This window comes from Aspergillus fumigatus, chromosome 1 (genome assembly GCF_000002655.1).
Source record: "Aspergillus fumigatus Af293 chromosome 1, whole genome shotgun sequence".
NCBI lineage: Eukaryota > Fungi > Ascomycota > Eurotiomycetes > Eurotiales > Aspergillaceae > Aspergillus > Aspergillus fumigatus.
This window is the reverse complement of record NC_007194.1, coordinates 746776-774196: the sequence shown is the minus strand read 5'-3', so window position 1 is coordinate 774196 and position 27421 is coordinate 746776. Positions and strand designations below refer to the sequence as shown.

At 50.2% G+C, this 27421-nt stretch overlaps 11 protein-coding genes and 2 non-coding genes across 13 annotated transcripts; 8 read left to right on the top strand and 5 right to left on the bottom strand.

The window, feature by feature from the left end:
• Positions 1-733: 733 nt before the first annotated feature.
• Positions 734-2063, top strand: AFUA_1G02660 (F-box protein; the record flags this gene model as incomplete). Its single annotated transcript, XM_744923.3, has 3 exons — positions 734-1636; positions 1662-1828; positions 1917-2063. Exons 1-3 carry the CDS (start codon positions 814-816, stop codon positions 2061-2063), a joined length of 1137 nt encoding a protein of 378 aa, XP_750016.3. The 5' UTR covers positions 734-813.
• A 586-nt stretch (positions 2064-2649) lies between these two features.
• AFUA_1G02650 (uncharacterized protein) lies at positions 2650-4350 on the top strand (the record flags this gene model as incomplete). Its single annotated transcript, XM_744922.1, has 3 exons — positions 2650-2964; positions 3038-3241; positions 3322-4350. 3 exons carry the CDS (start codon positions 2650-2652, stop codon positions 4348-4350), a joined length of 1548 nt encoding a protein of 515 aa, XP_750015.1.
• Positions 4351-4788: 438 nt separating this feature from the next.
• Positions 4789-5992, top strand: AFUA_1G02640 (PP2C family serine/threonine-protein phosphatase; the record flags this gene model as incomplete). The annotated part of the gene is made up of 2 exons (XM_744921.1): positions 4789-5240; positions 5314-5992. 2 exons carry the CDS (start codon positions 4789-4791, stop codon positions 5990-5992), a joined length of 1131 nt encoding a protein of 376 aa, XP_750014.1.
• Positions 5993-6841: 849 nt separating this feature from the next.
• tD(GUC)3 lies at positions 6842-6929 on the top strand. Its single transcript is given in 2 exon segments — positions 6842-6878; positions 6895-6929. It is a non-coding gene (tRNA).
• A 1054-nt stretch (positions 6930-7983) lies between these two features.
• Positions 7984-8071, bottom strand: tD(GUC)1. Its single transcript is given in 2 exon segments — positions 7984-8018; positions 8035-8071. It is a non-coding gene (tRNA).
• Positions 8072-8187: 116 nt separating this feature from the next.
• On the bottom strand, positions 8188-10060 carry AFUA_1G02630 (rRNA-processing protein PWP1; the record flags this gene model as incomplete). Its single annotated transcript, XM_744920.2, has 2 exons — positions 8188-9726; positions 9795-10060. 2 exons carry the CDS (start codon positions 10058-10060, stop codon positions 8364-8366), a joined length of 1629 nt encoding a protein of 542 aa, XP_750013.1. The 3' UTR covers positions 8188-8363.
• Positions 10061-10207: 147 nt separating this feature from the next.
• AFUA_1G02620 (COX assembly mitochondrial protein) lies at positions 10208-10819 on the top strand (the record flags this gene model as incomplete). Its single annotated transcript, XM_744919.1, has 2 exons — positions 10208-10430; positions 10575-10819. 2 exons carry the CDS (start codon positions 10208-10210, stop codon positions 10817-10819), a joined length of 468 nt encoding a protein of 155 aa, XP_750012.1.
• A 187-nt stretch (positions 10820-11006) lies between these two features.
• AFUA_1G02610 (rRNA-binding ribosome biosynthesis protein UTP23) lies at positions 11007-12367 on the bottom strand. Its single transcript, XM_744918.3, has 3 exons — positions 12182-12367; positions 12021-12110; positions 11007-11956 (listed from the first exon to the last, which is right to left on the bottom strand). Exons 1-3 carry the CDS (start codon positions 12267-12269, stop codon positions 11157-11159), a joined length of 978 nt encoding a protein of 325 aa, XP_750011.2. The 5' UTR covers positions 12270-12367; the 3' UTR covers positions 11007-11156.
• Positions 12368-13624: 1257 nt separating this feature from the next.
• Positions 13625-16643, top strand: AFUA_1G02600 (uncharacterized protein). The gene has a single exon (XM_077803793.1). The coding sequence runs from the start codon at positions 15443-15445 to the stop codon at positions 16199-16201; it is 759 nt and encodes a 252-aa protein (XP_077659901.1). The 5' UTR covers positions 13625-15442; the 3' UTR covers positions 16202-16643.
• Positions 16644-16787: 144 nt separating this feature from the next.
• AFUA_1G02590 (rDNA-binding RNA polymerase I transcriptional factor) lies at positions 16788-19843 on the top strand. Its single transcript, XM_744916.2, has one exon. It carries the CDS (start codon positions 17190-17192, stop codon positions 19329-19331), a length of 2142 nt encoding a protein of 713 aa, XP_750009.1. The 5' UTR covers positions 16788-17189; the 3' UTR covers positions 19332-19843.
• A 292-nt stretch (positions 19844-20135) lies between these two features.
• On the bottom strand, positions 20136-22048 carry erdH (alpha/beta hydrolase). The gene has a single exon (XM_744915.2). It carries the CDS (start codon positions 21437-21439, stop codon positions 20420-20422), a length of 1020 nt encoding a protein of 339 aa, XP_750008.1. The 5' UTR covers positions 21440-22048; the 3' UTR covers positions 20136-20419.
• A 208-nt stretch (positions 22049-22256) lies between these two features.
• Positions 22257-25601, top strand: erdS (aspartyl-tRNA synthetase, cytoplasmic; the record flags this gene model as incomplete). The annotated part of the gene is made up of 3 exons (XM_744914.2): positions 22257-22476; positions 22560-22621; positions 22727-25601. The coding sequence occupies exon 3, from the start codon at positions 22758-22760 to the stop codon at positions 25599-25601; it is 2844 nt and encodes a 947-aa protein (XP_750007.1). The 5' UTR covers positions 22257-22476; positions 22560-22621; positions 22727-22757.
• A 478-nt stretch (positions 25602-26079) lies between these two features.
• On the bottom strand, positions 26080-27384 carry AFUA_1G02560 (uncharacterized protein; the record flags this gene model as incomplete). The annotated part of the gene is made up of 3 exons (XM_744913.2): positions 27236-27384; positions 26603-26980; positions 26080-26556 (listed from the first exon to the last, which is right to left on the bottom strand). Exons 2-3 carry the CDS (start codon positions 26885-26887, stop codon positions 26080-26082), a joined length of 762 nt encoding a protein of 253 aa, XP_750006.1. The 5' UTR covers positions 26888-26980; positions 27236-27384.
• Positions 27385-27421: the final 37 nt, after the last annotated feature.

Below are 27421 nucleotides of genomic sequence, written 5' to 3'. Positions count from 1 at the left end.
AAATTGAGATTCGAAGCATTTTTTAGACCGAAGTCGACTTTCATGGCCTTGGTTGCCTCGCCTAATGCACATTGTTCCGTTGCTGCTTTGTACAGACTGTCATCATTCTTTGTCTTATAGGCACATTCCTGGACCACCTCAAATTCGAGGATTCCTCAGAGAACATATCATCAGGCTTGGATGTTGATAAAAAAAATAAGGCAGGAGAACCATAATACTCCAGATATAGGAAAGGGGCAGTTGAGTGAAAAGGTTGGGGAGTTTCCGCTGCAATTGCGTTGCAAGCAACAGGAGCAATGCACATCGATACAACTTGGTTACCTTCTGCTCACTTACGATATTTAAGAAGTTCCCAAACTTTGCTCACTCAGGTCATTGAAATCGCTCACCAGCTACCATCTTTTCTACCCTGATTATAAGCCAAAGATAGAAGCTCTTGATCCTGACCCGAGGCCTCCACTGGCATAACTTCCACCTTACTGCGTCTGACGCCACGATCAGGTTCCTCCAGGGAAACCCTCTGATAAAGTCGCAGACATTTGTGTATATTTTCCTTTTGGTCGAGGCATTGTCATTTTGCGGGACGGCTTATCGATGTTGAAAGTCCTCAGGTTGTTCACGCTGAACTTGCCCTTGTTTACATGGCAATTGGATGCTCTTGCTCTTCGTCGTTACGTCTAACTAACATCTCTTGGAGTTACTATTCGGTGCTTCAAGGCGTTGCCTTTACATCGCTCGCTGCTGAAGGAGCAAACAACGAACCTGCTAAAGTTGGGACGGTCATAGCTACACGGAATCTAAGCTTGTTCGTTGATGGGATCGAGGATACTCCGGTTAAATATGTCGGATAAGATCAGTTTCCTACCATTGGAAGTACTTCTCTCCATCCTGGCGTACCTACCTTTTGAGTCTCTCCTTGCCTTTGGAGAAACGTCTCGCGCGAATTTCAAGTCTCACACCCTTTGCCTCAGACGTCTTCGCGTCGGAGTGTTCGAAAAGCGAGTCCACTCCATGATATCTCTACTTCAGGCAGGCTGGGCTACTCCCGATCAACTTTCATCGTCCAGTGAGAATGATGGTTCCAAGAGTGACTATACCATTTCCGTGATCCAACCAGGCATCTATGCACAACAAGAGTTTGACCGGGAGCCGCATGCTAAATGTAAACTGCAAAAAAGGGGGGACATAAGCCCACAAGACGCTCAGGAGCAGACGGTACAGGCACAGAACAAAGTTCTTGCGCGACTGGTGGACCGATACGGGCCTTCATTGGTCAAGCTCGAGTTCATGGCCTACGATCTTGATGTCAACGGGGCAAAAGCGCTCGGAACCAGATGTAGACACACGCTGCGCTATCTGGCACTGCGTTTCGAGCATCCACATATCCGCGACGGGCCGATGAGGCCAACTGCTTGGTACTATCCTGCGCCAGGTAGCACTGCTTGGAACTTACTAGCGGGCATAGGGAACCCCAAGGACATAGGGGTCACTGGCCTTGAGACTCTGATATTGGAACGATCAGGCATCACGCCATGGCAGTTGGCGATGCTTGTGGAGAGGAATCCTAGGCTGAGAGTCTTGAAGTTGAGGACCTGCCGTGGTGCACAGCCGGAGTTTTTTGAATTGGCTCGGGGGTGTTGAAAAGGATCAAAACGGTGCAGTGATAAAAAGGCAGAGACTGGCACCTGGTGCGACGCTCGAAGTTCTCTGGCTGGAGAATTGCCACGATTTACTTAGCCCTCCAATAGATGAGCAAAAAGTTAAGCAGTTGCCAGCCAGACCGTCTGACGAGGGCTTTGAATGGGTCAGAAATCTATCAAACCTGCAAGTAAGTTTTCTCTCGCGCGGCTACACCCTTTCCAGAAGTTGGCCCTTCTTCTCGAAACTCTGACCATGCTAATGATTCTTCCCTCCAGTCTCTTTCCTTCAGAGAGTGTGCGTGTATATCGTCGGAGTATGTCGACAGGGCTAACAAAGCCATCTGGAAGATTGCAGAAGTTATCCTACCCTATGCCTTCGTTACACAGAATTCAGCTATTGAGGTTGACCCTCTTCTTTCATAGCCCTTGTATGAAACCATCCTCTGTTGTTAATAGACTATGATACTCTTCTGCGCATTGTTCATCTTTCTTTGCCTCATGAATCACAGTTTGATCCTGTCTAGTTTTATTTATGATGGTAGTCTTATAGTCTCTTATCACTACTGGAAGAGTAATTATACTGATGCTAGCTATATGTCTTGCAGATTTTCTGGATAGAAGTGGCTATACAAGGCTTTACTGGTCAGTAATGTTCGCATATATCGATTCCTCCGCTTTGCTGTGAAGCATTATCATGACTGTTTATTCTCCGTAGCTTAATAAGTGGGTTCCTAAGGTTGTCTGGTGTAAGAAAGCTTTATATGATCATCTCTGATGATAGGTATAGGCACTCAGCATGTCTTTCACAGTGAGGTGGGATTGATGCACCAGGTGCTCAAGGACAACATTCACTAACCAGAAGCAAAGCACATCACTCAACACATCAACACCACTCACCATCCCTGTCCAGTTCTCATCACATACCCAGCCGCACTTGGCTCAGTGCTCAACCACGCGGCTTGCCTGCTAACCCGCAATTTCATTGACAAACCAGTGCTCTCTACCAGCCATGCGTAGATCAAGCTCTAGCTCTCACTCCTGGCAGTCTGCCCTGCAGAAGGTATTCCGCAGACGCTCATCCGAGTCGAAGGGTAAACAACCTGCTTTGGATGATGATTTCAAAATCGGTGAACACAAGGACGGCTTCTACAAGTACTCCCAAGAGGTGCTGGAAAAGAAAAACAGAAAGTTCGAACCTCCCACGATGCGTGCTCTGGACAGTGCTGAAGTTTATGACATGCGTGCTTATAGCACTGTCAGTAGCACTGTCAGAGTTTCTCGCGTGCGTGGTTCAGACAGTACCGAAACTTCTTACGCTTCAGCTGTGAGTGGACGCAACATCCTTAGCTGGTAGTTTGCCAAACAGAGCGAGGGAAAAGAAACTAACATAGAGTCAGCAGATGCCACCCAACGAGATCCCCACTCTTCCTTATACCATAGGATCATCTGAATGGCGTTCTTTCGCTTCCCGTGAGCAGCTTCTTGACAATCCTTGCGGCGGGACGACTGCAGAGAGAATCGGCAGTGCCATCAGCATCTTTTCCAAGGTTTACACCATTGCCAAGATCTTTGCTTGGGCGGTCAGGATGTATGGTGTAGAGGTAAGTAGAATAAACACTGAGACCTTCCAGTAAACTCTGTACATCAGCACGGAAAACTGATCGCGGCTCTCCTTCCACAGTTAGACGACACTCCTGGCGATTTTCTGGCTCGCCTCAGGGACGCCGAAGCGGCTGTGAAAACAGAGTCTCTTGTTGAACTCATCGATGTCACCGAAAAGCTTTATTATTCTCTGTATGCGAGACTGGTTATGGAGATCGCCAACGTTGAGCTCTGTAGTCACTTCGACCTTAACCTGCGCCGCATGCTCGTTAAGGAAACGTTCACCCTTCCTGAAACTAGTCATCTCCGCGACATATTCATAACATTCAAGGATATCCTGGATGCCCCAGAAATTTGCAGTGGCCTTGATTACGACCTTGTTAAACAGCACCAGGATTCGATCATTCGCAATGCTACCGACAAGCTTGCCATCACCGGCTTCTCTGCGCACGATCTTATCGGTTATCGTACATCCACCTTAAAGATTGTCTCCGACGAGACTCATCCGTTCGTTCTCAAGTGGAGAGGTCTCGTTTACCTGTATCAGATGCCAGGCGTTGAAACCATCACCGCGATGTCGGAGAAGTACCTGACTATCATGCCGCAGGTCTCGGCTACCGAAGACTTTCCAGCGATTGAACTTCCTTTTATCGACCGCGATTCAATTCAGCCAGAGATTTGGCAGCGCGAGAACGTCCTCGACAACCGTCAGGCGACCTTAGCGAAGCTCGAGGGCAGGAGCGTCGGAGACATGAGACGTGACGACAGCAGACGCCGCCTTCTTGATTTCGTCAAAGAGAAGAAATGCATCTGCCGTTCATCTTGCAGTTGCGCGACAGACTGCACAATGGACGTCGTGCTGCCCTGCCCTTGCTCTGAGCGCATCTTGTGCATCGCGCAGGCCAAGCGCTATGAGCGTGCTGGCGAGCAGGACTTCGGCCCCAGATGCGGCAGCCTGGCGAGAGCCTTCTTTGAAGGGCTGGCGATGGTCGGTCGCGAAGTTGCTCACTATGAGCTCGTCGCGGAGCTGCACCGCGCCATGCAACTGTTCGAAGAATTAGTGGGCAAGCAGCGCCAGGCCGCCGCCACGGGCACTCGACTCGCGTGAAGGTACTGAGTTAACTTGGCAGGTCCAGTTGAGCTGGCAGGCCGTTCTTTCTATTTCTCCTTTCTTCTCTTTTATTACTCTTGACACGATGGAAGGTCACTTGCAGGGATGGATGACTGAGGGCCTCAAGGGGCAAATCCGAGGTCATAGAGATGTATCTATCGTATTAGTCAAATATGAAATCCATGCAATCAAACTCAAGCGATGACTGGCCCTCGGAGGAAGTTCTGCTACATATTGTCTGCTGTAATCATTCGTCTCCGGTGGGTGTTTGGCTGCGCTCAAGCCATAGTGAGCCAGCAATCTCCGTCCGCCTTACCAACTCTAATCTCACCATAAGTCTGGATCAGTGATAAAGTAAAAGAGAGGAAGCGCTCTCCCCCAACCGCGAGGCAATCTCAGTGCGCTGAGATAGTGCACATCTCATTTCACGCGGGCATGGTGACTCAGGATACAGTAACCACGATATTATTGATGATACGCAGCCCACAGTGGACCGCAGCGCGTACAACAAGCTCTAGGAGGCTAATCCGACCCAGAACGCCTGTGCGGCAGTATCGAGCCGCCGTCTTGCCTTCCTACGGCATCACCACCCCGGTTCCCGATCGTCATCCACATTCGAAGTCTCCATTCTGCTTCCAGACAGGATACGCTCTCTGCGCCAAACGGCCCTCGCGCCCGTTTCCCCCACCCTTCCTGTCTCCGCCGTCGTCCTCATTCTCCGACCCCTTGACAACCCACTACCAGAGTCAGGATAAGAGATTATCCGTCGGGGGTGAACTGGTCCGCGGCCTGAACAATGGTGACGATGCAGTGCTCGTTGCGGACAATTTTATCGGGGTAAATGATGGCGTGGGGGCGTGGGCTACCAAAGAAAGGGGCCATGCTGCGTAAGTGCACGACATCAGCGTCCTATCTGCGCCGCTGAGATTTAATCACTGATATCGTCCTTGATCAAACCAGGCTGTGGTCTCGATTGCTGCTTCACTTCTGGGCCCTGGAGGCCGAACGAGAAGTCGACAGAACCTCAAAATTAGATCCGATCGAATACCTACAACGGGCCTACGAGGAGACTATCCGCGCGACGACCTCACCGAATGAATGGCTGGGCACCACAACGACGGTGACTGCGCTTTTACACTTCACTGGCGACAACGCAGAGAATGCAAAGCCCCTACTCTACGTGACGAACTTGGGAGATTGTAAAGTTCTTGTTATACGTCCGAGTGAGGAAAAGGTCCTGTTTCGAACCACCGAACAATGGCACTGGTTTGACTGCCCCATGCAACTAGGTACAAATAGTGTGGATACTCCACGCAAGGATGCAGTACTTTCTGAGGTCCAGCTTGAGGTGGATGACCTTGTGCTGGCTGTGTCTGATGGAGTCCTCGATAATCTTTGGGAACATGAGGTCGTGACGATCACGCTCGACAGCCTCAAGAAATGGGACGGAGGACATCTCGAAGAGAAAGATATCGACTGGGCAACACCAGCTCATCTGGCAGATAGACGTATGGTATTCGTAGCCAGAGAGCTCCTCAAAGCTGCGCTAGCTATTGCTCAGGATCCATTCGCAGAGAGCCCATATATGGAAAAAGCTATTGAGGAGGGCTTGGCCATCGAAGGGGGTAGGTTCCTTTAGCCATACCGTCACGTTCCATGTTATTGACAATAACCTAGGGAAGATGGATGACATTAGCGTTGTTGTCGGTGCCTGTAAGAAGAGAGAGCGTTGAGACAGCCGCTTCGGAGATTCTTTCAGCATTCAGCTACCTGGCCCCAGTTCCTCCCTCCGGTCACGAATATGACTTTGAGCCTCTCTAAGGATAAGAAGTCCCATGGGAGGAATCCTCTATCAGCCGTCCACTGCCTGGACTTGAGTCCGACGGCCAACTTGGTTCCATCTTCATTACGATTAGGCATATCGGATACCCGGAAATCCTTCAAATGCCCATGATTATCCATTTGAGAGAATTGATTGCACCTTTTGGTCGATTCAACGAATTCCAATCCGCCATCCTTTCCCACGGTTCGAGGTCTTTGATATTGCTCTCTAATGCCCCCGGATGCTACCACGGTCTTTTGAGCCTTGATACCCTTTATGAAATGAATGATAGATTTTTGATACCTCAACAGTCGATTGCCTTCGTGTTTGACGAAATTTCATTGCGGATTAGTCCCTTGGCTGTATCATATTCTAATGTCACATCTCTCTGACTGCTTTTTTGGTCTTTCTTTTTGGTCCTTTCTACTATCATTACAATATGTTAATAATGATATGCTCCAAGGTCGTTGACACACTGGGCTGAACAATCAGTCGAGTCATGATACAATACTCTGTTATATACAGGCAATGGTTTCTTCGAGTCTTTGGCACGGAAATGGCCAACGGCATCGCAGTTGCTTGTGCCACGTCCGCAAGAGGCAACTATTTCGTGTAAACTGCCACAAATTTGATAGTATTAGATTTCGAAATCCTGGTCAATAAATATCCTCGATGGTCTAACGGTCATGATTTCCGCTTGTCACTCAACAGAGAACGAGCGCGGGAGACCAGGGTTCGACTCCCTGTCGGGGAGAATTATTTTCTATTTTTGATTCTGATTCCATCTGCTAGCATTTCAGAATAATGGGACGAACATTTTTAGGTATCTAATCCCCTTTCCCCTGCCTAACCAACTTCACTCGACACGCTGTGCCTTCGAGGCCATGTCAGTTCAACAAATATCCTTAGAGTATGTCATGGCGAGCTATGATGGCTTTGTATCCCGGCTATGGCTAGCTTTATTTTGTTCCCGATATATAGTTAAATATCGTATCTTCCATAGGCAACCATATTCGAGAATGTGTAAAGTCTTCGACACGTGGACAGTTAGTCCGAGCTTAAGAGGATTCTGATCCGAATCCTTCCATGGGTCCAGCACCGTAGGAGGTAAATCCATGTCTGGCACTGTCCGGGCCTCTTTGCCCCTGAGTGATTTTCCGTCAACGGCAAAACACGGCCAGTGCATGCCTAGTTCAAGGCCTCACGCAATAGTTCTCCCATTACATGAAGTCTACAGCACTAGAACATCTGATCAAGACTTGTAGCGGCGGATGAGCGCAATGCTGAAGTCAACTAGGACTAGTAAACACATTACCGTGGCTGTTCTTGTCTATAGGATGCCTTTGTCACGTCACATCCGACTTCCATATCTGCCCAGGAGAAGCGAAGAGCTCTATGAAACCATCGTCCGAAACTCCTTGCTTGCTCAGGGGAAAATCCACAGTCTCATTCTCCATAGGGAGGCTCTCGAGCTGTATCGACGTGATTCTACTATGCCGTGTTGTCATCGGATGTTTCCAACCTGGACTACCTCAAGTGCTCTATGTCAGAGATGTTATTATAATCTGGGGACACATTCAGATAACGGTTAGGCAGTTATACATGGTGGCAGAACCACGGAATTCGACTGTATACACAGGACTTGACTAAGTGCCAAAGTTGATCGTCCAAGGGCAAGTTACTACTGCCCAACATGTCGCTTAGCCATGTTTCTTTCTTCAAACCTATGAAAAAAGAAAAAGGCAGCATTGTTATACGGATAGAACCAGTCCAAGCTTTAACCTTGAAAGATGGAGAAAAAATGTATCCTCCCCGACAGGGAGTCGAACCCTGGTCTCCCGCGCTCGTTCTCTGTTGAGTGACAAGCGGAAATCATGACCGTTAGACCATCGAGGATGAGAGATATTATAATGCTCGATTTTTGGATTTATAAAGGATCTCAAAGTTATGCATCATGCCAGGGGATGGCCCTAAACCCCAGCCAGCCTCATAAAGAATTACGAGTAACTGTAGCTTGCTTGAAAGTCACAATCAATCGGTCAATGCATCCGACCGGGTATCTTGAATATGTTATAACAACAAATGTGTGAGGTGTATCAACATAAGAAAAGCAATCATTCCATGCTCGAGTACCCATGATATAACTTTTTGTCTTCCAAAATAGAATTTCCCAACTCTGTCATACCCTCTAGTCCTCGTCCATCGATTCCCAGCCATCTCCACCTTGCTGAGCACCGATCTCCTCCCCTGCGGCATCATCATCCGATTCATCATCGTCGGCTTGCACTCCGATTGTGCGCTCCTTGACCTCGCCTTCCAGGGCGGGCATGCGAGACACAAAAGCTCTACGAACGGCTCCGTTGGTCGAGGTGTCCCAGATCTGGACGGTTCCCTTGCTGCCAGCTACCGCCAACCGGAAGCCAACCTCGTTGTCAGGAGCGAAGGTGGTCGAAAACACCTTACCAACGTCCATCTTACGCGAGACGACCATGCTAGGCCGGCCATTCTCGACGTTCCATAGCTTGACTTGCTTATCCGTTGATCCGGTTACGAGGAAGCCAGGAATGGCAGGGTTGATGTCAAAGGATGACACAGAGGTGTCATGCGCCTGCAGGGTCCAGACCGGTTTCGATTCCTTTGGCGTTGCAGGGATGTTTCGAACATCGTAGCGGTAGACCATACCGGCATCTGTGGTGACATAGAAGAAGTTTGGGTCGTGAATATCCCACCGCACATTCTCGACGTCGGCATCCACTCCCCACCGCGCTTTCGCGTCGGGAGCTCTCATGTCTGCCGCCACCACGGTACGATCGTAACTACCGGTGAGGAGAACGGTAGCTTCCTTAGGGTGCCAGTCCAGCGAGCACACCTTGTCCGTATGATGGGTGTAAGATTTGGCGCACTTGGCGGTGTTGAGGTCCCAGAGTTTTACGGTACGATCAGCGGATGCAGATGCAAGCAGATTGCGGTGTTGGCGGTTTGCAGCCAAGGCGAGCACGGAGTCGACGTGGAACTCGTCATTCGCCTTGGTCTTCTTCTTGGACTTTTTAGCCTTCTTCATGTCTCCCTCGAGCTCCGCACCGCCCTGACCCAGGATGGCGTTTGGGTACATGCAGTCGACAATGTCCAGGTCCCAGACCTCAATGTCGGGCTCCATGGTTCCTACGGCCACGAAATTGCCGGTAGTCCGGTCATCCGTGTGTGCGCCAACAGGGAAATCCAGCCATTCAAGGCACAGAGGGATGGCGGGCAGCATAATGTCGTGGTGCACGTAAAGGTTCGCCTCCTGGTCCTCGTAGACGTAGACTTCAAGATGGGCCACCTCATCCTCGACCTTACCTGCAAGAAGCAAGTTGTCGGTGGGAAGGATCTGCAACTCCTCTCTCTCTTCATCCTCTTCTTCTTCCGGTATCACAAGGTATGGATCTTCCTCGTTGGGTTGGTGGTACGCTAGCGACTTGACGTTTCCGAACATGGTGATCTTCTCTCCATCCTCATCGACCTCATCACTGTCGTAGTGATCAAGGTCGTATTCTTTCAAATCTTCATCACTAAGCAAAGCGAGATGCAGTGTTAGCCTTGTCTATATGAAGATCGCGACACTAAGCTTAGCACCTACTCATTGAAACTTGTCTTTCCCTTCTTTTCCTCGGAATCGTCCTCCATCGCGTCTTGGGCTTCCTCCTTCTGATCCTCCTCCATGGTCTCGCCGTCCTGGTCCTTTCCTTCCCTGGCAGCCTCCAGATCACCCTGGGCCTCTTCGAGCTGCATCCGAGCGAGCTTGGATATCCGGTTCATTTCCTCCTCGTCAATCTCATATTTGGTAGGGAATTGGGCAGCGACTCCCCGCCGCACCCAAGCGGTCGTAGTGATCATAGAAGACATCGTAAAGTGTTTTCCTCAATCAATCGTATTTTCCGTGATGTTTGGTGGAGGCAGCGACTGTTAAGCCAGTCAGGCGTAAGATTTGAGGCACGTCCAAGAAAAATCCTCGCAGCAGCTGACCAGTAGACTGCAACTTCAGATCAATTAATGAAAAACCTTACCCCAAAAGGCTATGTCGCTTCCTACTCAACGATAGATGCATCACCAGACTTTTTCTCTCGCTTTTACTTTTTTTTGTGGTCGACTATTCTCCCCGCTCGGCAGAATCCCCTCTCATGGCTCTCACCGCTCGGCATCGCTTTCGGATATTTCTTAGAGGCCGAGACTCTATTACTGCTCGAGGACAGGTTCAAAACAGTTATTGAAAAAAGTACTTTGTCCGTCGCAATCAATCATAATTCTAATAAAGCTACACGTATCCACACAAAATGCATTCCCACCTACACACCCCCTACAATGCCAGTACGCCAACCCACTAACCTGATGGATGTCAGTATACTAACGGTATCAACAGATTGCGAGGAGATTATGACCGCTCTCGACGAATGTCACGCTCGCGGATTCCTTCACAAAGCCCTGGGCAATTGCAACGATATCAAGCGCGACGTTAACAAGTGCCTCGCTGCGGAGCGCTACCAGCGCGCAAAGAAGAACCGGGACCAGGCTCGGGATAACCGGAAGCGGATTGAGAAGATCTGGGCTGAGGAGAGGGCTCTTGAGCAGGGTATTTCGCTCAATGGGGAATCGAAGCAGCAGTAGGGGGTTCCACTGACCAGTTGGAGGTTTGATGGTTGAGAAGGTGGATGGGGCTGTTTTGCATGATGGAGTTGTTGTATTGGTTCGGTGCTAGGCGGCGTTCGTGGTCTTGTTCTCTCTTCTCTTCTTTTGAGTGGTGTCACTCATTCTACTCAGTGTAACACTACATGTCTGTACATATACGCTGGACGAGTCACGTCTACAAGTCAATGAGACTGACGGATATCACATTGTCTAAATTCGGAATATACATAGCTTGAGGACGGTACTTTTAAGCGCACTAGCCAACCAAACGCCTTACCAATGAATATAGATCTGCCTCATACTGATTGAGGAACAGTTATTCGTTCGAAGCCGTTGCAGCATCTGCCCCATTTGAGGGTTCACCGGCGTGGTCGTCATTTCCATCCCCTTTGGAACTCTTATGGTGGCGCCGTCTTCTCTTCGGCTTGGGTGCGCCTGATTCGCCGTCATCGTTTGTCCTGTCCGGCGCCTCGTCTAATTTCTGTTCCTTCCGCTTCTCCTGTTTCGGTCCACTGGCCGTTTCTGCTGGTTTCTTCTTCGGTTTCTTCACACTCAAGGGATTAGGGCCTTTGGGCTTCTTCGGCCCTCGCTTCTTCTTTTTCTCCTCACCGTCCTCGGTCCGCTTTCTTTTGCCTAACACTGCTTCATCATTCAAACCCACCCGGAACTTTCTGTTTTCAACTCCGTCTCGTACTTCTTCAGATGGCGTGCTCATTGGCTCGAGAATCATAACAGACCGTTTCACGTAAACAATCGGTACACCAGGGATTGATCGTGCCCCAATACGCAACTTCTGCGCCCGTTGCAGCGCATCCCGTCCCTCATCAGCCCCTCGCTTTCTCTTCTTCCCATCGCCGGAGTCGGCCTTGGCAGGGGCAGGTGGGTCTGCAGTCGCGAGAGTATAGTGCTCTTTATTCCGCTTGACTTCTTTAGAAGGCGACAGTAATGAAAGCAAGCATTCCACTTCGTCGATGGGAGTTGAGTCTTCGTTGTGCGAGCAGTGTCGTAATGGGAGGATCGTGGGTGGAGGGAGATGAGTTGGGCGGTAGGGGTTGTTGGTCTTTGGGTTGATAGGTTGAGATGCCATGATCGCCGCCAGGGAGCATTTCGTCAATACTATTAATTGGTATGTTAGCTCGTCGGTCCATTGTACGTGGTCAGACTAATTTCGACGACATACATGGTTTGACTTTTCCTTGGAGTGTACGTTCAAGTGCAGGAATCAGTTCCATTTTGAATGTATGAACGGCGCGGAGGAAATTTGAGTCAACTGGAGAGGTTCGAATGTTAGTATTAGACACCATTTCAACACAGCCATGTGCTCTTGTGAAGGTGGAATACCTAAGACTTGATATGGTTCGCGGAAGCCAAATGCCATCTCATACTGATGCATCAGCTTGCGATACTTCTTGGAGCGTTTGGCCCTCATCTTGAATAAGCCAATAAGCCTCTAAAAGAGAAGCGCAGTGATACGACTATGTTTTGCGAGTAGGGTCTGCGACGTTCTTCTTGATCCGAATTCTTTTTTTGGCCGGTCACTTTTTTTCTGCCGGGCGGAAGAGGTGAGTGCTTTAGATGTGGTGAGTGCTCGGCGATTACGATAGGCACCAACTGGTAAAAACACAGCAATTACCTGGAAGTCTACGGAGTACGGAGTACCCAGAGATCCTCTGCGCCCTAACTACCGTGATCTACATGCTTCTTCATGAAATATGATGTGTGTGTGACATACCGAACTGGCTGGCTACGTATGGAATTTTTCATGCGTTGGAACTGCTTGGCTCTCTGGTCAGCCGCAAAGTTGACAGGCTACAAAGTTCATCATACTCCTTTCCCTTGGCCTCTCGGACTCAGGAATATCGTTACTTAGACATTGGGATGATTTAAAATGTGTAGACTGGACGGGCGGCGGTGTCGGGGTTGTTCAGATGATTCCATCTGATGCAACGAATCCTGCTGTCGAGCTTATCATGTCCATGTAGGAACGGTCAATGGAAAAAGCGCTTCCCACGAATACCTAACCATTTGATTTTCCTTTATCAGACCGTCTTGTGTGACTGAAGGACCGAAGGGTTACATTTAGTTGACGATGTACATGCCTCTTTCTGTAAGGGAAGCGAACCATCAGCGTATGGGACTGACTAGTTTGGTCTGCCAGCCACATGCGAATGCGAGAACAAGTACCGGCCTCAGAAATCAAAGCCTGCATGTATCACATGCAAGGAACGAGGCCATCATTCTTCTTCCTCGTCCACATCTTACTCTAGGCACTTTTCTGTTATCCAAGATGCTCCAGGTAGCCTCAGTCTACATAAATTCTGCCTTGATGTTAAGCCTGGTGCACGAAAACAGCACCCATAGTCATGCAAGTGCCTATCTATGGAGTACAGCGCACTGACTGAGGTCCAAAGCCCCAAATCCTTGAGCCAAGGGGCGCTCTGCTAAGTTTTCTCCCACAGTGGGGCAGACCCACCACGACCGATTGACCCATTGTTTAAATCCGCCTGGTCGCCGAGATGAGGGCCTTGGATGAGTGATTCCCACAGATGACTCTGATTCTGTGCCACCCAATTCTGTAAGGGTCAAACTGCAGAAGCTTAAGGCTGTGAAAGAAGCCATAGCCTCGAAGAACTGCAGGACGCCATCAGTCAGATGTCATAGGTCACAGTTGAGTATAGAGTTATCAGCATGAGACAAGTCATCCGTCAGGGTTGTTTCATGTTGACTGGTCAGCGGTTGAGGGGGAGGCACATGGCCTTTCTTATAGGCTGTCGTGTGGTGGTTCCTGGCGCCAGGCCAACACCGTTGCTTGACCTTTTTGACTAGGCCGGCAGACTAAGGCACTGTAGTATCTGTGATTCGACCATACGATGTTACCGGCCGCTTCGTTGTCACAGGAAGAACAACAACCATGTAAGGAACATACAATCTGTCGCAACCGATAATGCAGACAGCTATTAGGCATTTGGTGTCTCCTGAGGGGAAATAGGAATGTTACTACCAGGGCCGAAGTACTGTGTCATCATAAGAGGTGGCATTCAATGTATCACTCTCCTGCAGTTGAGAAACCTGATCTTTTGCCATCGGGAATGTGATCCTTCATGTAGCATCATAATGAAAATGTGACGGCGTAGCAAATGTAGTAGACAAAGATCGATCCACTGCTATCTTGGACACATCAAATTGTAGTGTGCGATTTAGCGCGTCGAAACCGCCGATGATTCGAGAAATCACAGCCTGACTCGTAGAGCCGATCCGTCGGAGCAGCGGAGAAATAATATCAATCTTCATTTCACTTTTACTTGTAGACGAGGTAGATGGAAAATTAGAATCGAATGATTTAAACGATCCTGAGAATCTGGAAGCCCGGGTTCCATGGTACCACACACCGTGAGAACCACCGTTCGTGCTGATCTCGCCATAGGAAGAACAGGAAGAACCAAAAGAACAAAATACTGCACTGGGAAAACGCAAGGCAAACATTTCCTTTTCTTTCGCTAGTCTTCAGCCAGCTGTCAAGAAAACTCATCGAACAAACTGCGTCGAGGCTACGGGTAATCGCTGGGTACTCTGACAGTTGGCGCAGTGGCTGTTGGCTATAGGCAAGGCACGTACATACTTGCCTCCACGGTTTGTATTGTGGGCTCTGGACCTTTTGAAGAGAAGATCCACCGTAAGGAACAGCCTGAGAGTCTGGACGACCAATCCTGAGGCGGACAAGCCGGAGAGCCTGGAGGGACTCTTTTTTGGGCCTTCGTACACTGGCTGGAGTCGTCACTGGACTGGATCCTCCGACCGAACAGGCCAGAACCATTCATTCTATCCCATACTTTGTTCACTCGCCTCCGCTGGCATTTGGGTCTCCCTCAGGGATTTCCCTTTTCTCCTTCACTTCCTCCTCCATTCCCTCCCTCCTCTCTCCTTTCTGACCACTCCTCCCTGGGGGACTATCCTTCTTCATATATGTTCATGTTATGTTATTCTCTTCTTTTTCTGATCCATTGATGATCATTTTTCTATTTTCCCTAGATCTTGGTATCTGTGGAATTTCCCTTCCTTTTTGCAAATCTCTCAGTGGCGCGTCCTGGTTGTCCGCCTCTGACTTTCACTGTACACTGTACGGTCTGGCTGCAGCATTCTTGTGACCCCCCTTGAGTCACTTGAAACGGTCTGACTCTGGAGGCGAGAGATCCAACCATCCCATTTTCTTTTGCTGTGCAAATAGATACGAGGACATCCGGTCTCTAAGTTCGCTCTCGTCTCTCTTGAAGAGCATAGACGAGAAAACTTGAAGCGACCAGCTTCTACCACTCATATCTGATAGCGGACATTCCGTCGATCGACTTCCATTCCTTCCTTGACACCCCACCTGCGATCGCCAACGTCAGCCACGCATTCTTTCGAAGCCAATTTGACGTGCGCAGCTATAGCGTATAGAAGTCCTATAGAATTAAGAAGGCCTGCTTGAGTACCAGCGACAAGGATATTTGATTACGGGAACGAAATTTCTACTACGACTGATCTATACTCATTATTGCGACAAGCGTCCGTTGCCGATTCGATTACAACACTGAGCAGGTTTCTATCCAATTGCAACCCACAATGTCGACCCTAACTCGAGCCTTCACCAAGCGCCACAAGCGTCCCGAGGTCTCTGCGCCAATGCCCTATCGCGAAGGTCAGGTCAAGTTCACTGCGGGGACTATTAAGCGGGGAAAGATCTCTGGACCAGTCGAGTTAATCTCTACAACGAACATGTTGGCCTACAATGCGCCCGACCTTCACTCGGCTGTCTCGTCATCTTCTTCTTCACTGCAGTCTCCCGACGACTCCGAGCTGTCTTTCTCTCAGAGAAGCTTTGGCTCTCCCATCACAACTCCAGACGATTCACCGGTTGAGCCGAACCCATTGTCGTCATATTTCCCGAAGCGATCCGCAACAGTGACTAGCCATCCTCGGTCGTCAACCTCGACCACCTCGTCGACAGATGCACCCTTGGTTCCCAAACGTGCTCTATCGCATACGAAACGGTCCCACCAAGAGTTGGCTCGCCAGCGTTCCTTGTCACGGTTGTCCCCGCCACCATTGAACTCCATGCGCAGCAGCCCCTCCATCCGAACGACCCAAGATTTTTTCAAATCGGAGCCCCATCCGTTCGGAAAGGAGTTGGAGCAGGTCAACGAAGTGGCAGAGGAGTTCAATAGTGGCGCTAATCGCGTGCTTGACGAGGAGGAGATGATCTTGCTCAACAAAGGATTGAGGAAATTTACAGCGAACGACTATCTTGTCGAGATAGAGGAACTCTATGGGAGCATCTTCGACGATCATCTCGGGCCGGTAGCCACTGGGTCTTGGCTTTGAGATTGTCGAGTTTTGCTTCGATCTGCACCATCGTTTGTGATATCCTCAACTCGGCGCAATTCGAACCGAAGAAGGAGAACTGGAATTCCCTTCCCTGTCAACTCCGACTGTGTTACGACCTACTTTATTCAATCGTTACGTGTGCCATGTGTTTCCGTTCATTGGTTTCAACCCTTTCTTGTTTTGCCCGCTATATACCATGAGTTGGTTTTCATCTATTTGCGTTGTATGTAAATATTATCAACCTCACTGCAGTCACTTGTTTCCGTACAGATTGTGGATCTGCTACAAACATGATATGTGATGAACGATGCAGTTCTGTTGCAATCCATTTCTGCTACCATTTCCATGACATCCTTGTGTAGTCCTAGAAATTATTATAGGTAATCTGCTCCTCGATCGGTGCACAGGTGTCAATGGTGTTACTGCATATTCTTACGAGTCGATAATGACATGTTACCTAAATCGGAGAAACGTAGGTTTGCGCGACAAAGAAGCTTGGGTCACGCGTGGTCACGCGCGGTCACGAGTCAAAGGGGCCCAAGACTCCACACCGCCCCACAGAATGAAAAATTTCCAGTGTACAATTCTCCGCTGGTTACAACCGTTCTCGTCTTCGCTCTTCAGGGCGGCTCTCAATCTTCATTACCTGTCCACATATAGCAGTCTTTACTACATCACCTTAGATTGCTATTCATCCGGCAGACATATGAAGCTGCCTTCGGCGTCAGTTCTCTCCCAGCGCGCCTATTATCAATTTCAGTAGCACTCTGAAGGGGACCACGGTGTCAACAGGCACTGGCCGTGTCGTATGCTCTGGATTTTTCATCGGCATTATCATCCTGAATAATTCTCAGGAGTCAGAAGACTCCCACTAAGACCCTTCCGTTCTCTTGTCTTCGAGAACGAGAGCAACAAATGACACGACGCTCGGATTCGCGTCGACTAACCTCACCCCAACCTTCTTCCCGATAAAATCGAGACTGTCATGGTCTCCTTCGCCACCACTGCGTGCAACCCTACCGGGGCGATCAAATCAGTCAACCCTCCCAAAATGCTGGCCAACCCCTCGCCAGTGCCGATATTGAAAAATTCCAAGACGAACAGCGCGGCAGCTGCCGGGGCTAAACACAAGTTGGCCGACATGGATCTTTCGCTGTCACCCTCGTCCTCGGTCGCTTCCGATGGCAGCGATGGCACGCCCAGTCCAAGGAAGCGGGTTCGGGTTCAATTTGATAAGGATGTGGAAATGAGAGAAGCGTCTTGGAGTGGTCAAGAGAAAGAAATGGCTGTGAGTACGGAAAAGAGCGCCGCCGTGGTTCGTGAAGAAGTGCGCAGAGCTATCCAGCGGCATGTCTCTGGAACGGATAGTGAAGCCTACGATCGTATCAAAGAGATTTTCTCGGCAGATCCTCGCCGTCTGGACGAAGATGGCTTGCCTCCCGAAGATTTACCAACGCACACTACATTGAAGCATCATCTCATGGGTCTTCTGTCCAATGTTGCGTCGCTGGATCGCAATTGCAACGGCTTGGTCAATGCAGTCCTGCACAGTGAATGGCTCGGGCGGGATGAGTCGTATATCAAGTTGTACATTCGATTTCTAGGTAACCTTGCGGCAGCCCAGGGAAGCTATCTCGGGGCGGTCTTGAAGATGTTGGCCAACAATTTCGGGGAGATCCCAAAGGGGACGGGCAAGCTACCTGGCTACGCCCCAGTCCAAGCTGCAGAGATCTATAGCAGAACTCATATGGCTCTACGTCATGTGATGCAGTTGATTCCTTCTGGTAGTGGGACCCTATCCCCCATCTTGTCTATGCAGTTTCCCTTCGATACGGATTCCGCAAAGGCCAACATTGCGTACACGCGGAATCTTCTAAAGGTCATTAGTTACGCCCCTGAGCTTCAAGCCGACATTCTAGCTCTCATCACGGAGAAAGTCGTGAAGATCGATGTCCAGATTCAGGTAGATATGGAAGACATCGAGGACGAAGTGGGCGAGGATGTTCTCCACGCAGTCTCGCCTGAAGCCACGATGTTGGAGGATGACGAGAATGAAGTTGACGACAATGCATCCGTCGCTAGCGATGATTCCCTAGACGTGGAGTCCCGGCGAGTCAAGGCCATCAAAGACAACATACTCAAATTGGATGGCATGATCGATTCGCTGTTTGAATACTACGCCCCGCCTTTCACCACGGGCACTTTGGATGACAAGGAGAATGCACTGGATTTACTTCTGAGCCATTTCCAAAGTATTATCCTTCCGACCTATCGCTCCCGCCACTCTCAATTCCTCCTCTTCCACTTCTCCCAGTCGTCGCCTATTCTGGTGGATCGATTTGCCGCAACCTGTGTTCAGCTCATCTTCAATAAGATGCAACCTGGAATCCTACGGCAGTCCGCAGCAGCCTACCTCGCTAGCTTCGTTGCCCGTGGTGCGCACATCTCTGGCGAGGTTGTAAGAGATGTCTTTGACCTCTTAGGCACCCATCTGAACAACCTCCGTCTTGACTATGAAGCCACCTGTCGAGGCCCTGATCTTCGCCGCTACGGTCCTTTCTACTCCACGGCACAGGCATTGCTGTATATCTTCTGCTTCCGCTGGCGAGACCTGACGACCGCAGCGATGGAGGGCGATACCCCTGAACAAATTGATGAACTGGAGCCAGAAGACATCACGTTCCCTCCCTCGGTCAAGGAGGTCCTTCACCAAGCAATCCATTCCAAACTGAACCCCCTCAAAGTATGCTCGCCGGCGATTGTGTCTGAATTCGCCCGTATGGCTCAGCACCTCAACTTCATGTACGTGTTCAGCATTCTCGAGACGAACAAAAGACTGCGCGTCTCCTCGTTCCGGAGCATCTCAGCCATGGCAGACCCGCGCTTCAGCCATGTCGAGCGAGAAACTCGTGCCGGCGATGACCTGGGTTATCAGCTTGATGCCTATTTTCCCTTTGACCCATACCAGCTACCTCGCAGCCGCCGTTGGCTGGAGGATGATTACGTCCACTGGCGTGGTATCCCTGGCGTGGACGACCAGGACGAGGGCGATTCGGACAGTGACCTCGACGGGAGCGAATCCGAAGGAGACCTGAGCGACGTCACTGAGACCGACGAAGACGACTGAATACTCTGAACCAAAAACCCTTGTTCGATTTTTCTATTCATGCTCAATACCCCACAGCGTCTTTATCATTTCTTGCATCTTGGCCGCGTCTGGACGAGTTTGATCCGAAAAAAGCAGAAAAAGTGATTTAATCCAATTCTTCACCATCATGCATGGCTGTTTAGCGTGGCGTATGGGTGTGATCTCGTTTTATATCTCGTTCGGATATCAGCCATGTTTTGTCCCTTGATGTTTAGTACGATGGCATTTTGACTCGATAATGGTGCTATGATGTGAATGTAGTGACAACTATCTAAACGGAATACAAAACATTGGAAAATTTATAGAACCAATGCCAGTATCCTGTATATCAGTAGACCAGTAAACCTGTAGACACTCACCTGTATGCACATGGCAACAACCTCAAGGATGCAATTGCTACATTACCTCCACCTTATATTCCCTCTGTATCTAGAAACCTGATTCATTCTCTACAGTCGAGTCAACCAACACTTGGAAGGCCATGAGTATTGAATGTTAGCGAAGCCTCGTATCGTGGACCTCGGTGCAGAGGTACGAACAGGAGATACCTGTGACATTCAAGAATGATGTCATAGCATACCTGCATGCCTGCATCCGATACCTGATACCAGACCTGCAGCCATAAGCTTCGACTCTGGGGATGAGAAACATGTCAACAGGAAATGACGATATTACCATGGACAGGGACATGGAATTGGACATGAATATTAAGGTTGCTGAGGATGGAGATTATGATTGGCGGGAAGGAGTGCTGATGTTGGGATCTACAAAACACGGTACTTTCGAGGTTGTTTACCTTCTTGGTTCTGATTGTTAGACACTATATAATTGATAAGGGTCACATGTTGTCATTTTTAGATAGTCATTTGCTCGTGTTACTGCTGGAGTATAGTTTACATCTATAACGCCTTAAACCGATAGATTCGGGCCAGTGCCAGGAGTAGCGCATTTCCCCTCCAATGGTTCCGTATAATGATGGACAAAAACGCTCAGATAAGGGTGGGTAAAGGACAGGAAAGAAAGAAAGAAGTATGGCACATGAAGATACTGATTCTGTATCGCGAGATCTATCTGTCAAAAATCGCTTTCATGTCCGCGCAGGCATCGCGGTAGAGAACATTGACCTTGGCTTGATCTCGGAAGGGATTCGGGGACTTGTCCCAGGCATGTCGGGCTTTTTCAATCATCATAGCCCGAGCGTGTTTGCCGGAATCCTTCAGTCGCCGCATGAACAGCTGGCCCTCGTTCATCAGCATGTCCCATTCGCAGATGTACAGAAAGATATCGTGGGGTAAAGCGTCGGCCAGTATCTCGTCTGTCGCTCGGACAGGGGATGCGTAGGGCGAGCGACGGTGTTCATGATTCGGCAGGTAGGAGTTATCGAATAGATCGGTCAGGAACTTCGGAAGCGTCTGTTCTGGCATGATGCTCGCCGCGCGGCGGAAAGCACGCGACTCCTCAAAGTCCAGGATCGGGTACCAGCAGAAGAGAGCGACGATGCTAATATCGCCCGACGTATCAAGAAGCTGTTGCGTCGAATTCGCCCGATCGAGTGGGGGACCATGCTGCTCCTTGGCCATCAAGCTTCGCAGCCGTAGAGGCACAGTGACAGCGAGGTTGCCGCCCGCTGAGAAACCACTCAGAGCAATTCGGGTCACATCCAAGCCCAGTTCGGTGGCATGGGCGGCCAGATATTGCAGTGCTTCCACACCATCATCTACAGCAGCGGGGAACGGATGCTCCGGACTTCGACGGTACCCGACACTGACTACCACTGCTCCGACATCCTCCAGGATGCATTGAGCCCAGCGGGAGTCGTCGGTGGGACATCCCAGTGTGAACCCGCCTCCGTGAAAGTTAATCACTACGGGTAGCCGGCGGCCCTCTCTCCGAATTTTTTGGTAGTCAGGTGGGCAGTAGAAATGTAGACGGATCTGCGAGTTGCCGGAACGAACGGATCGGACAAAGGCTGGACGGGGAGGACGGGGAGCCGGTAAGTTGTGAAAGAACATTCCTATTCGCATCAGGAACCGCCAAAAGACGGCCTGGATGTAGAGCCACCATCGAGGAGGGGCATGAGAGGCCATGGACGTTGATCTAGTACAACGATGACCGTCACGAGTCTAGATGCATACGCGGGAAGCGAAAAGTCCCGCAGGGATTTAGCTCCAAGGGGACGATTAACTAAATCAGTATCTCGAAGACCCGAAACCTAATAATAAACAGGAGGAGAACGTGAATGTTGGAGATTGGATATGGATGAAGTGAACCGAGGGATCATGGGGGTTGGGAATTGAAGGAAGAAATCGGTACGATGTTCAGAGTGGACAAGACGCCAGCCAAGACATCCAGAAAGTGTCGGATGACGAGGGAGATCAAGGTACCATACGGAGTACATTATTTAGTACGTTGGTACGTGAAAGAAATGGGCTTTCACAAGGTTCAATGATATCAGGGAATGCCTAGTTTGCTTCCCCCTAGTGTGTCCTAAAATAGGGTCGATTGATCGAAATTTTTACTCCTCGGATCTCGCTCCTTTGGTGCCGGCCGATGTACGGAGGACGGAGTACAACGGGATGTACTTCTAGCGGGCGACTCTGCAGTTACGTAGATGGAAGGGTGGGTTATATCCGTAGCAAAGCATTCTCAATTGCATTAAAAAACCTAGCTACCTGACAATTGAGTGGTATGATCTTATCAAATAAAGAGTAAATCGATAAAAAACACGGTATCTGATTGATAATAAGACAGTAATATTACTAACTACAGCTATGGGGCTGGGAAAGTGTCTATCTGCCCCTCTGTTAAGGCTGACAAACTGCGTCACATTTCCTCCGGCGATGACATCACCACCAGCGTTTTTTCCAGTCTTCTTGTTCTGAGATCGTCGTTTCTTGGTTGTGCTCTCTATCAATTGCTTGCTTAGTGAGAAACCTTCGAAATTACCTAACATCCTCCTGAATTCCTCGGCATATTAACAGAATTACTTGTCTAGTACCTCTCTAGGCCCTTCCTTAGGATTTTATCTAGACTGTCGATCGCTCTTCGTCAGGAAGTCATCATCACCATCATCATCATCATATTCTTCTTCCATCCCCATGCATCCAAGCAACTGATACATAAGGTAAATATTCTCCTTGGGCCTAGTCACTCGTGTTCCTTTCTATTCCGATTACTTCCTCGAGCTAACCTTACTGAGGGTCGAAGGCTTACTCTTACATCTTACAATATATATATTTACTCTCCCGTCGTACTCCTTTTTTTTTTTGGTACGAGGTTTCCCTTCTGGTTCTTCAGATTCTTCTCATTCTAGAAACCAAAAAACCGGTCTCGGATGATGAAAACTGGCCACCTGCCTAACTGTACACGTCCAGTGACAATCTAGGTGGTCTCTCATCCGTCACCATGTCGATCAAACGTGCTTTGTCTAAGATCAGGCCCAAAGCCGATGACGATTCGAGCAAATCAAACCTATCTAATGGGTCCTCGCCGCGTCGCAGCATCTTCAGTAGCTTCTTACGCGATCGCGATTATGTTTCCTCCTCTGACGATGGCTCCGACGATTCGGGGTCGGGTTCGCTGAGCAGAAACCAGCAGAAGCGCTTGGCTCGCGAACAGCGTCGAAAACAGCGCAGTCGACTCAGCGAGGAACAACAATCGGATGACTCCGAGCGGCGTCATAAGGAAGAGATCGCGCAGGCGGCTCGCGAAGAGACAGCCGAAATGAAGGCCCGCTATGGAGAGCTGCCCTTGCTCCAGTCCACTAGCCGTCCGCGAGAACCTCGGATTCGTCTGGAGGATATCTCTTCGAGCAGTGTCGGCCAGGAAGTCTTCTTCACAGCCCGCCTGCACATTATACGCCGGATGAGCGCGAGGCTAGTCTTCCTCGTCTTCCGTCAGCGTCTCACTACCTTCCAAGGGGTCCTTCACGAGAAACCTGGGGCCAAATCCATTGCGATGGTTCAGTGGGCCGAACATCTACGCCTGGGTTCCATCGTGCGCGTGCGCGGCATCGTCCAAACGCCCCAGGTGCCAGTGCTGGGCTGCTCTATTCATGACGTCGAGCTTGATGTCGAACAGATTCACCTGGTCGTCCACCGCGAGGAACCGGTTCCCTTTAGCGTCTACGAGGCCGAAATTCGCACCGCAGAGGAAGACAAGGTCGAAGGCCGCCGCAGTCACTTACCGGACCGTACACGGCTGAACAACCGTATCTTGGACTTGCGCACTCCAACGTCGCAATCCATCTTCCGCCTTCAGTCTGCGCTCTGCAATATCTTCCGATCTTCCCTTGACGAGCAAGGCTTCATAGAGATCCACACCCCCAAGCTGCAAGGCTCTGCCACCGAGTCCGGTGCCAGTGTCTTCCAAGTGAACTATTTCGGTCGCGATGCTTTCTTGGCCCAGAGTCCCCAGCTCGCCAAGCAGATGGCTATTGCAGCCGACTTTGAGCGAGTGTACGAGATCGGTGCTGTGTTTCGGGCCGAGAACTCCAACACTCACCGCCATCTGACCGAGTACACGGGTCTCGATATCGAGATGGCGATCGAGGAGCATTATCACGAGATGTTGGACGTTTTGGATGCCGTGATCAAGAACATGCTGAAGGGGGTCTATGGCCGCTACCGCCGCGAGATCGAGATTGTCAAGCATCAGTTCCCCTCGGAGGACGTTGTGTGGCTCGAAGAGACACCCATCATCCGATTTTCGGATGGCATCAAGATGCTCAACGAGTCCGGATGGCGTGATGAGGATGGCAACCCACTGCCGGAAGACGATGACCTGCATACCCGAGACGAGATACGGTTGGGTGAGCTTGTCAAGGAGAAGTATGGGACCGATTACTACATTCTTGACAAGTTTCCGGTCGCAGCTCGTCCGTTTTACGCAATGCCCGATCCCGAAGACCCGCGCTTCACCAACTCCTTTGATATCTTTATTCGAGGCCAGGAGATTGTCTCTGGCGGGCAGCGTATTCACGACCCGCGGATGCTGGAGGAGAGCATGCGGCGCTCGGGCATCAATCCGGACACGATGGAGGATTACTTGGAGGGCTTTCGCTGGGGCGCTCCTCCGCACGCTGGAGCCGGTGTTGGCCTGGAGCGGTTGCTGATGCTTCTTCTCAAATTGGGCAACATTCGTCTCGCGTCGCTCTTCCACCGGGACCCCAAGAGTTTCCCGCCTAAGCCCCCGGCTTTGCTGCTTCGTCATCCCGAATCGTCCACGATTGAGCCACCGTGGCAACGGGAGGGACGCGGATCACTCGCGAAGGACGAAAGCGAGTTGCAGCCATTGGAGCACCTGATCGCCAACTATGGAGATGCCACGTCCACCTCGTGGGGCGATGAGCGTTTCAAGATTTGGCGAGACATGGCCACCGGGGCCGCCGTCTCATACGTCCCCAGCAGTAACAACTATGCAGTGATTCCCGGCAACCCTTTATGTGATCCCTCGCAGTACAACCGCATCATCACGCAGTTCCTGCAGTGGATGCGACGTGAGACCAAGTACAAACCTATCTGGCTTCTTTGCTCCCCAGAAGTTGAAAGTATTCTGGGCGACAAGCTCGGATGGCGCAGCTTGTCCTGCATTGCTGAGGAGCGTGTGGATCCGTCCCGCAACCAGGCCGCGTCTGATGGCGAAATTGCACGGAAGATTCGGCGCGCGGAGAACGAGGGTATCAAGATCGTCGAGATGAAGTACGGCGAGATGGTCCCCGACGACGTCCGGGAGAAGATTGATGCACGGATCCAGGATTGGCTGGCGAATCGTAAGGGCACTCAGGTGCATCTGTCGGAGATCCATCCTTGGCGTGATTCGGAGCACCGTTGGTACTTCTACGCTGTGGACAAGTCGGGCACCATCTGTGCCTTTGTTGCCTTGGCCATGCTGTCTCCTCATTTCGGCATGCAGGTCAAGTATAGCTTCGACTTTCCAGGCTCTCCCAACGGGGTCATTGAGTACATCGTGACTCATGCCATCCAAACAGCTGCCAGGGCCGGCACCAAGTCACTTACTTTCGGAGCCGGTGCAACTGCCACACTGACGCCCGGCCATAACCTGCACGGAGCCAAGATCAAGATGCTCCAGCACACCTATGAGACTCTGGCCAAGCAATTCCATCTCGTGCGCAAGAGTGAATTCAGGGCCAAACTGGGGGCTCATGAAGAACCTCTCTACATCGCATACCCACCGCATGGGCTGGGTTCCAGGGGTATTCGGGCGGTTCTGCACTTCTTTGAAGACTAAAGTGGCAGATGTACCAAGCCCAACCCGCCGAATTAGCTTATGCTCAAATCCACTCACGAGGATTGTTGTGACACGATTTGTGGATACGACGGATACACTTATGACATATTTCCAGCAGTAGACTTTTGGTTCGAGGCGAGATATTTGGGAATGATCTACAACCATACATGTGCCTAATAATTTTCATGTTGTTTCAAGACCCAATTTTGTCAATGCACTTTATTCCCCCTGATGTCTGTGATTTAACGTTTTTACATGTTTTGCTCTGTCCAGTTATACGTGTCCCATAATACAATCTACTACTGTAAAGTCATCAATTCCAACTGTAATTAAAGCCAACGCCATATTGTCAATTATGATGTACCAAGGGGGGTAGCTGTAACGTTGACTATATCAAGATTATCTTCCCTAGGCCTAGAGTAGCATATTATACAATACTGGTGATCAGAGCCATGCAGGTCAACCAAATAGCCCCTACCTACCGCGTCTTCTTTTCATCACCGTCAACAGTCGTACTCTCGCCAACCTCCCGCTCTACCATCGCCCCAAACGCCCCCATTACCCACCTCGCAAGCAAGACAGCCACCATCCCCACAACACACAGATACCCCGCCGTCGGCACCAGAGACCGCGGGAAAACATTCCACAGGAACGGATCGAGGATCACATCCACCAGTACAGGGGGCACATGTTCCATGAGCGCCCTGTCAAGCGAGAAGTAATCCGCCGCAGCGCGAATCCGCAAGAACAACACCGAGTCGGAGGTTGGTGCTGGATCCCTGGACGAGGGCGGTGGGTGGTGTTTGCCGTTGCGGACGAGGGGGTTTGAGGATGAGGTTGAAGAGTCGAGCGCTGCAAGACGGGCTGAGGAGTAGAGGCTGATCGAGGAGAGGAGAGATGGGTCTTCCATTGTGCTGGAGAGGGTGAATGTGTCCAGTGTGAAGGATGTGGGTTGCTTAATAGTGTTAGTGTTGATTGCAATGGGAAGGGAGGCGGCGTACAGTTGCCAGATAGCATATCCGGACTTCGTAGCGTTGGCCTGGCGTCAGGTTTTCGAGAAAGAACCAAGAATCTGTTCCTGGGGAGTCTGGGGTAGGAAATGAGGCGTTGATGAAGGTTCGTAGGGTTGGATATGAGGGGGAGAGTCGCTCGAGGCCTAGGTCGTCGAGGGTGGAATCTGTTGAGGGGATATGTGATGGCTGCGGGGCGACGAAGATGGTTTTCTCGACGTTGGCAACGACGAGGGGGATGAGAGAGAGAAGAACAAGGGGGTTAAAGTTCTTCATTTTGAGAATACTATTGTCCTCCACTCTGATGTATTGGTGGCTGTAAAAGTGGTCTATATGGTCATGTTGGGCTTGATATGAGATAGAGTAGATCTAAACAAGCTGTTAGCATATGTCTCTGAATAAATTAAAACTCGTCTAGGGATACAATTGGAAGAGCAGATTACAGCATGGAGCAAGGATGCCAAATCTCGAATACATTCTATATCATATGCAGAGCTATTCATTGCTTGGGTTTCCATTGCCAGTTTGGGAACTCCCGCAGCAAATGGTGACACCGCATCAATGAATTGACAGATACTACAGCAATACTATCAAAATGCCAAGGAAGATTGACAGACAACATACCTTCTATCGAAGCGATTTTTGATGAAATATATCGAGTTGAGGCAGTGGGCTGGATATTAACGCTCAATGCACATGTATGCCGTCACGCGCTCACGTGACTCTTATCAGCGCTGAATAAGCATTGTTGATCTTCATCACGGGACTGCGAGCGAGACTCGGGCATCTGGCGGTCACGGGTCTCCAGCA

Excerpts from the sequence above, each read along its gene's own strand:
- AFUA_1G02610 (XM_744918.3), bottom strand. The coding sequence starts at position 12,269 with ATGAGGGCCAAACGCTCCAAGAAGTATCGCAAGCTGATGCATCAGTAT. Across the intron at positions 12,111-12,181 it reads CGAACCATATCAAGTCTTAG|TTGACTCAAATTTCCTCCGC; the intron begins GTATTCCACCTT and ends GAACCTCTCCAG. Across the intron at positions 11,957-12,020 it reads CCAAGGAAAAGTCAAACCAT|TATTGACGAAATGCTCCCTG; the intron begins GTATGTCGTCGA and ends ACCAATTAATAG.
- AFUA_1G02600 (XM_077803793.1), top strand. The coding sequence starts at position 15,443 with ATGTCGACCCTAACTCGAGCCTTCACCAAGCGCCACAAGCGTCCCGAG.
- AFUA_1G02590 (XM_744916.2), top strand. The coding sequence starts at position 17,190 with ATGGTCTCCTTCGCCACCACTGCGTGCAACCCTACCGGGGCGATCAAA.
- erdH (XM_744915.2), bottom strand. The coding sequence starts at position 21,439 with ATGGCCTCTCATGCCCCTCCTCGATGGTGGCTCTACATCCAGGCCGTC.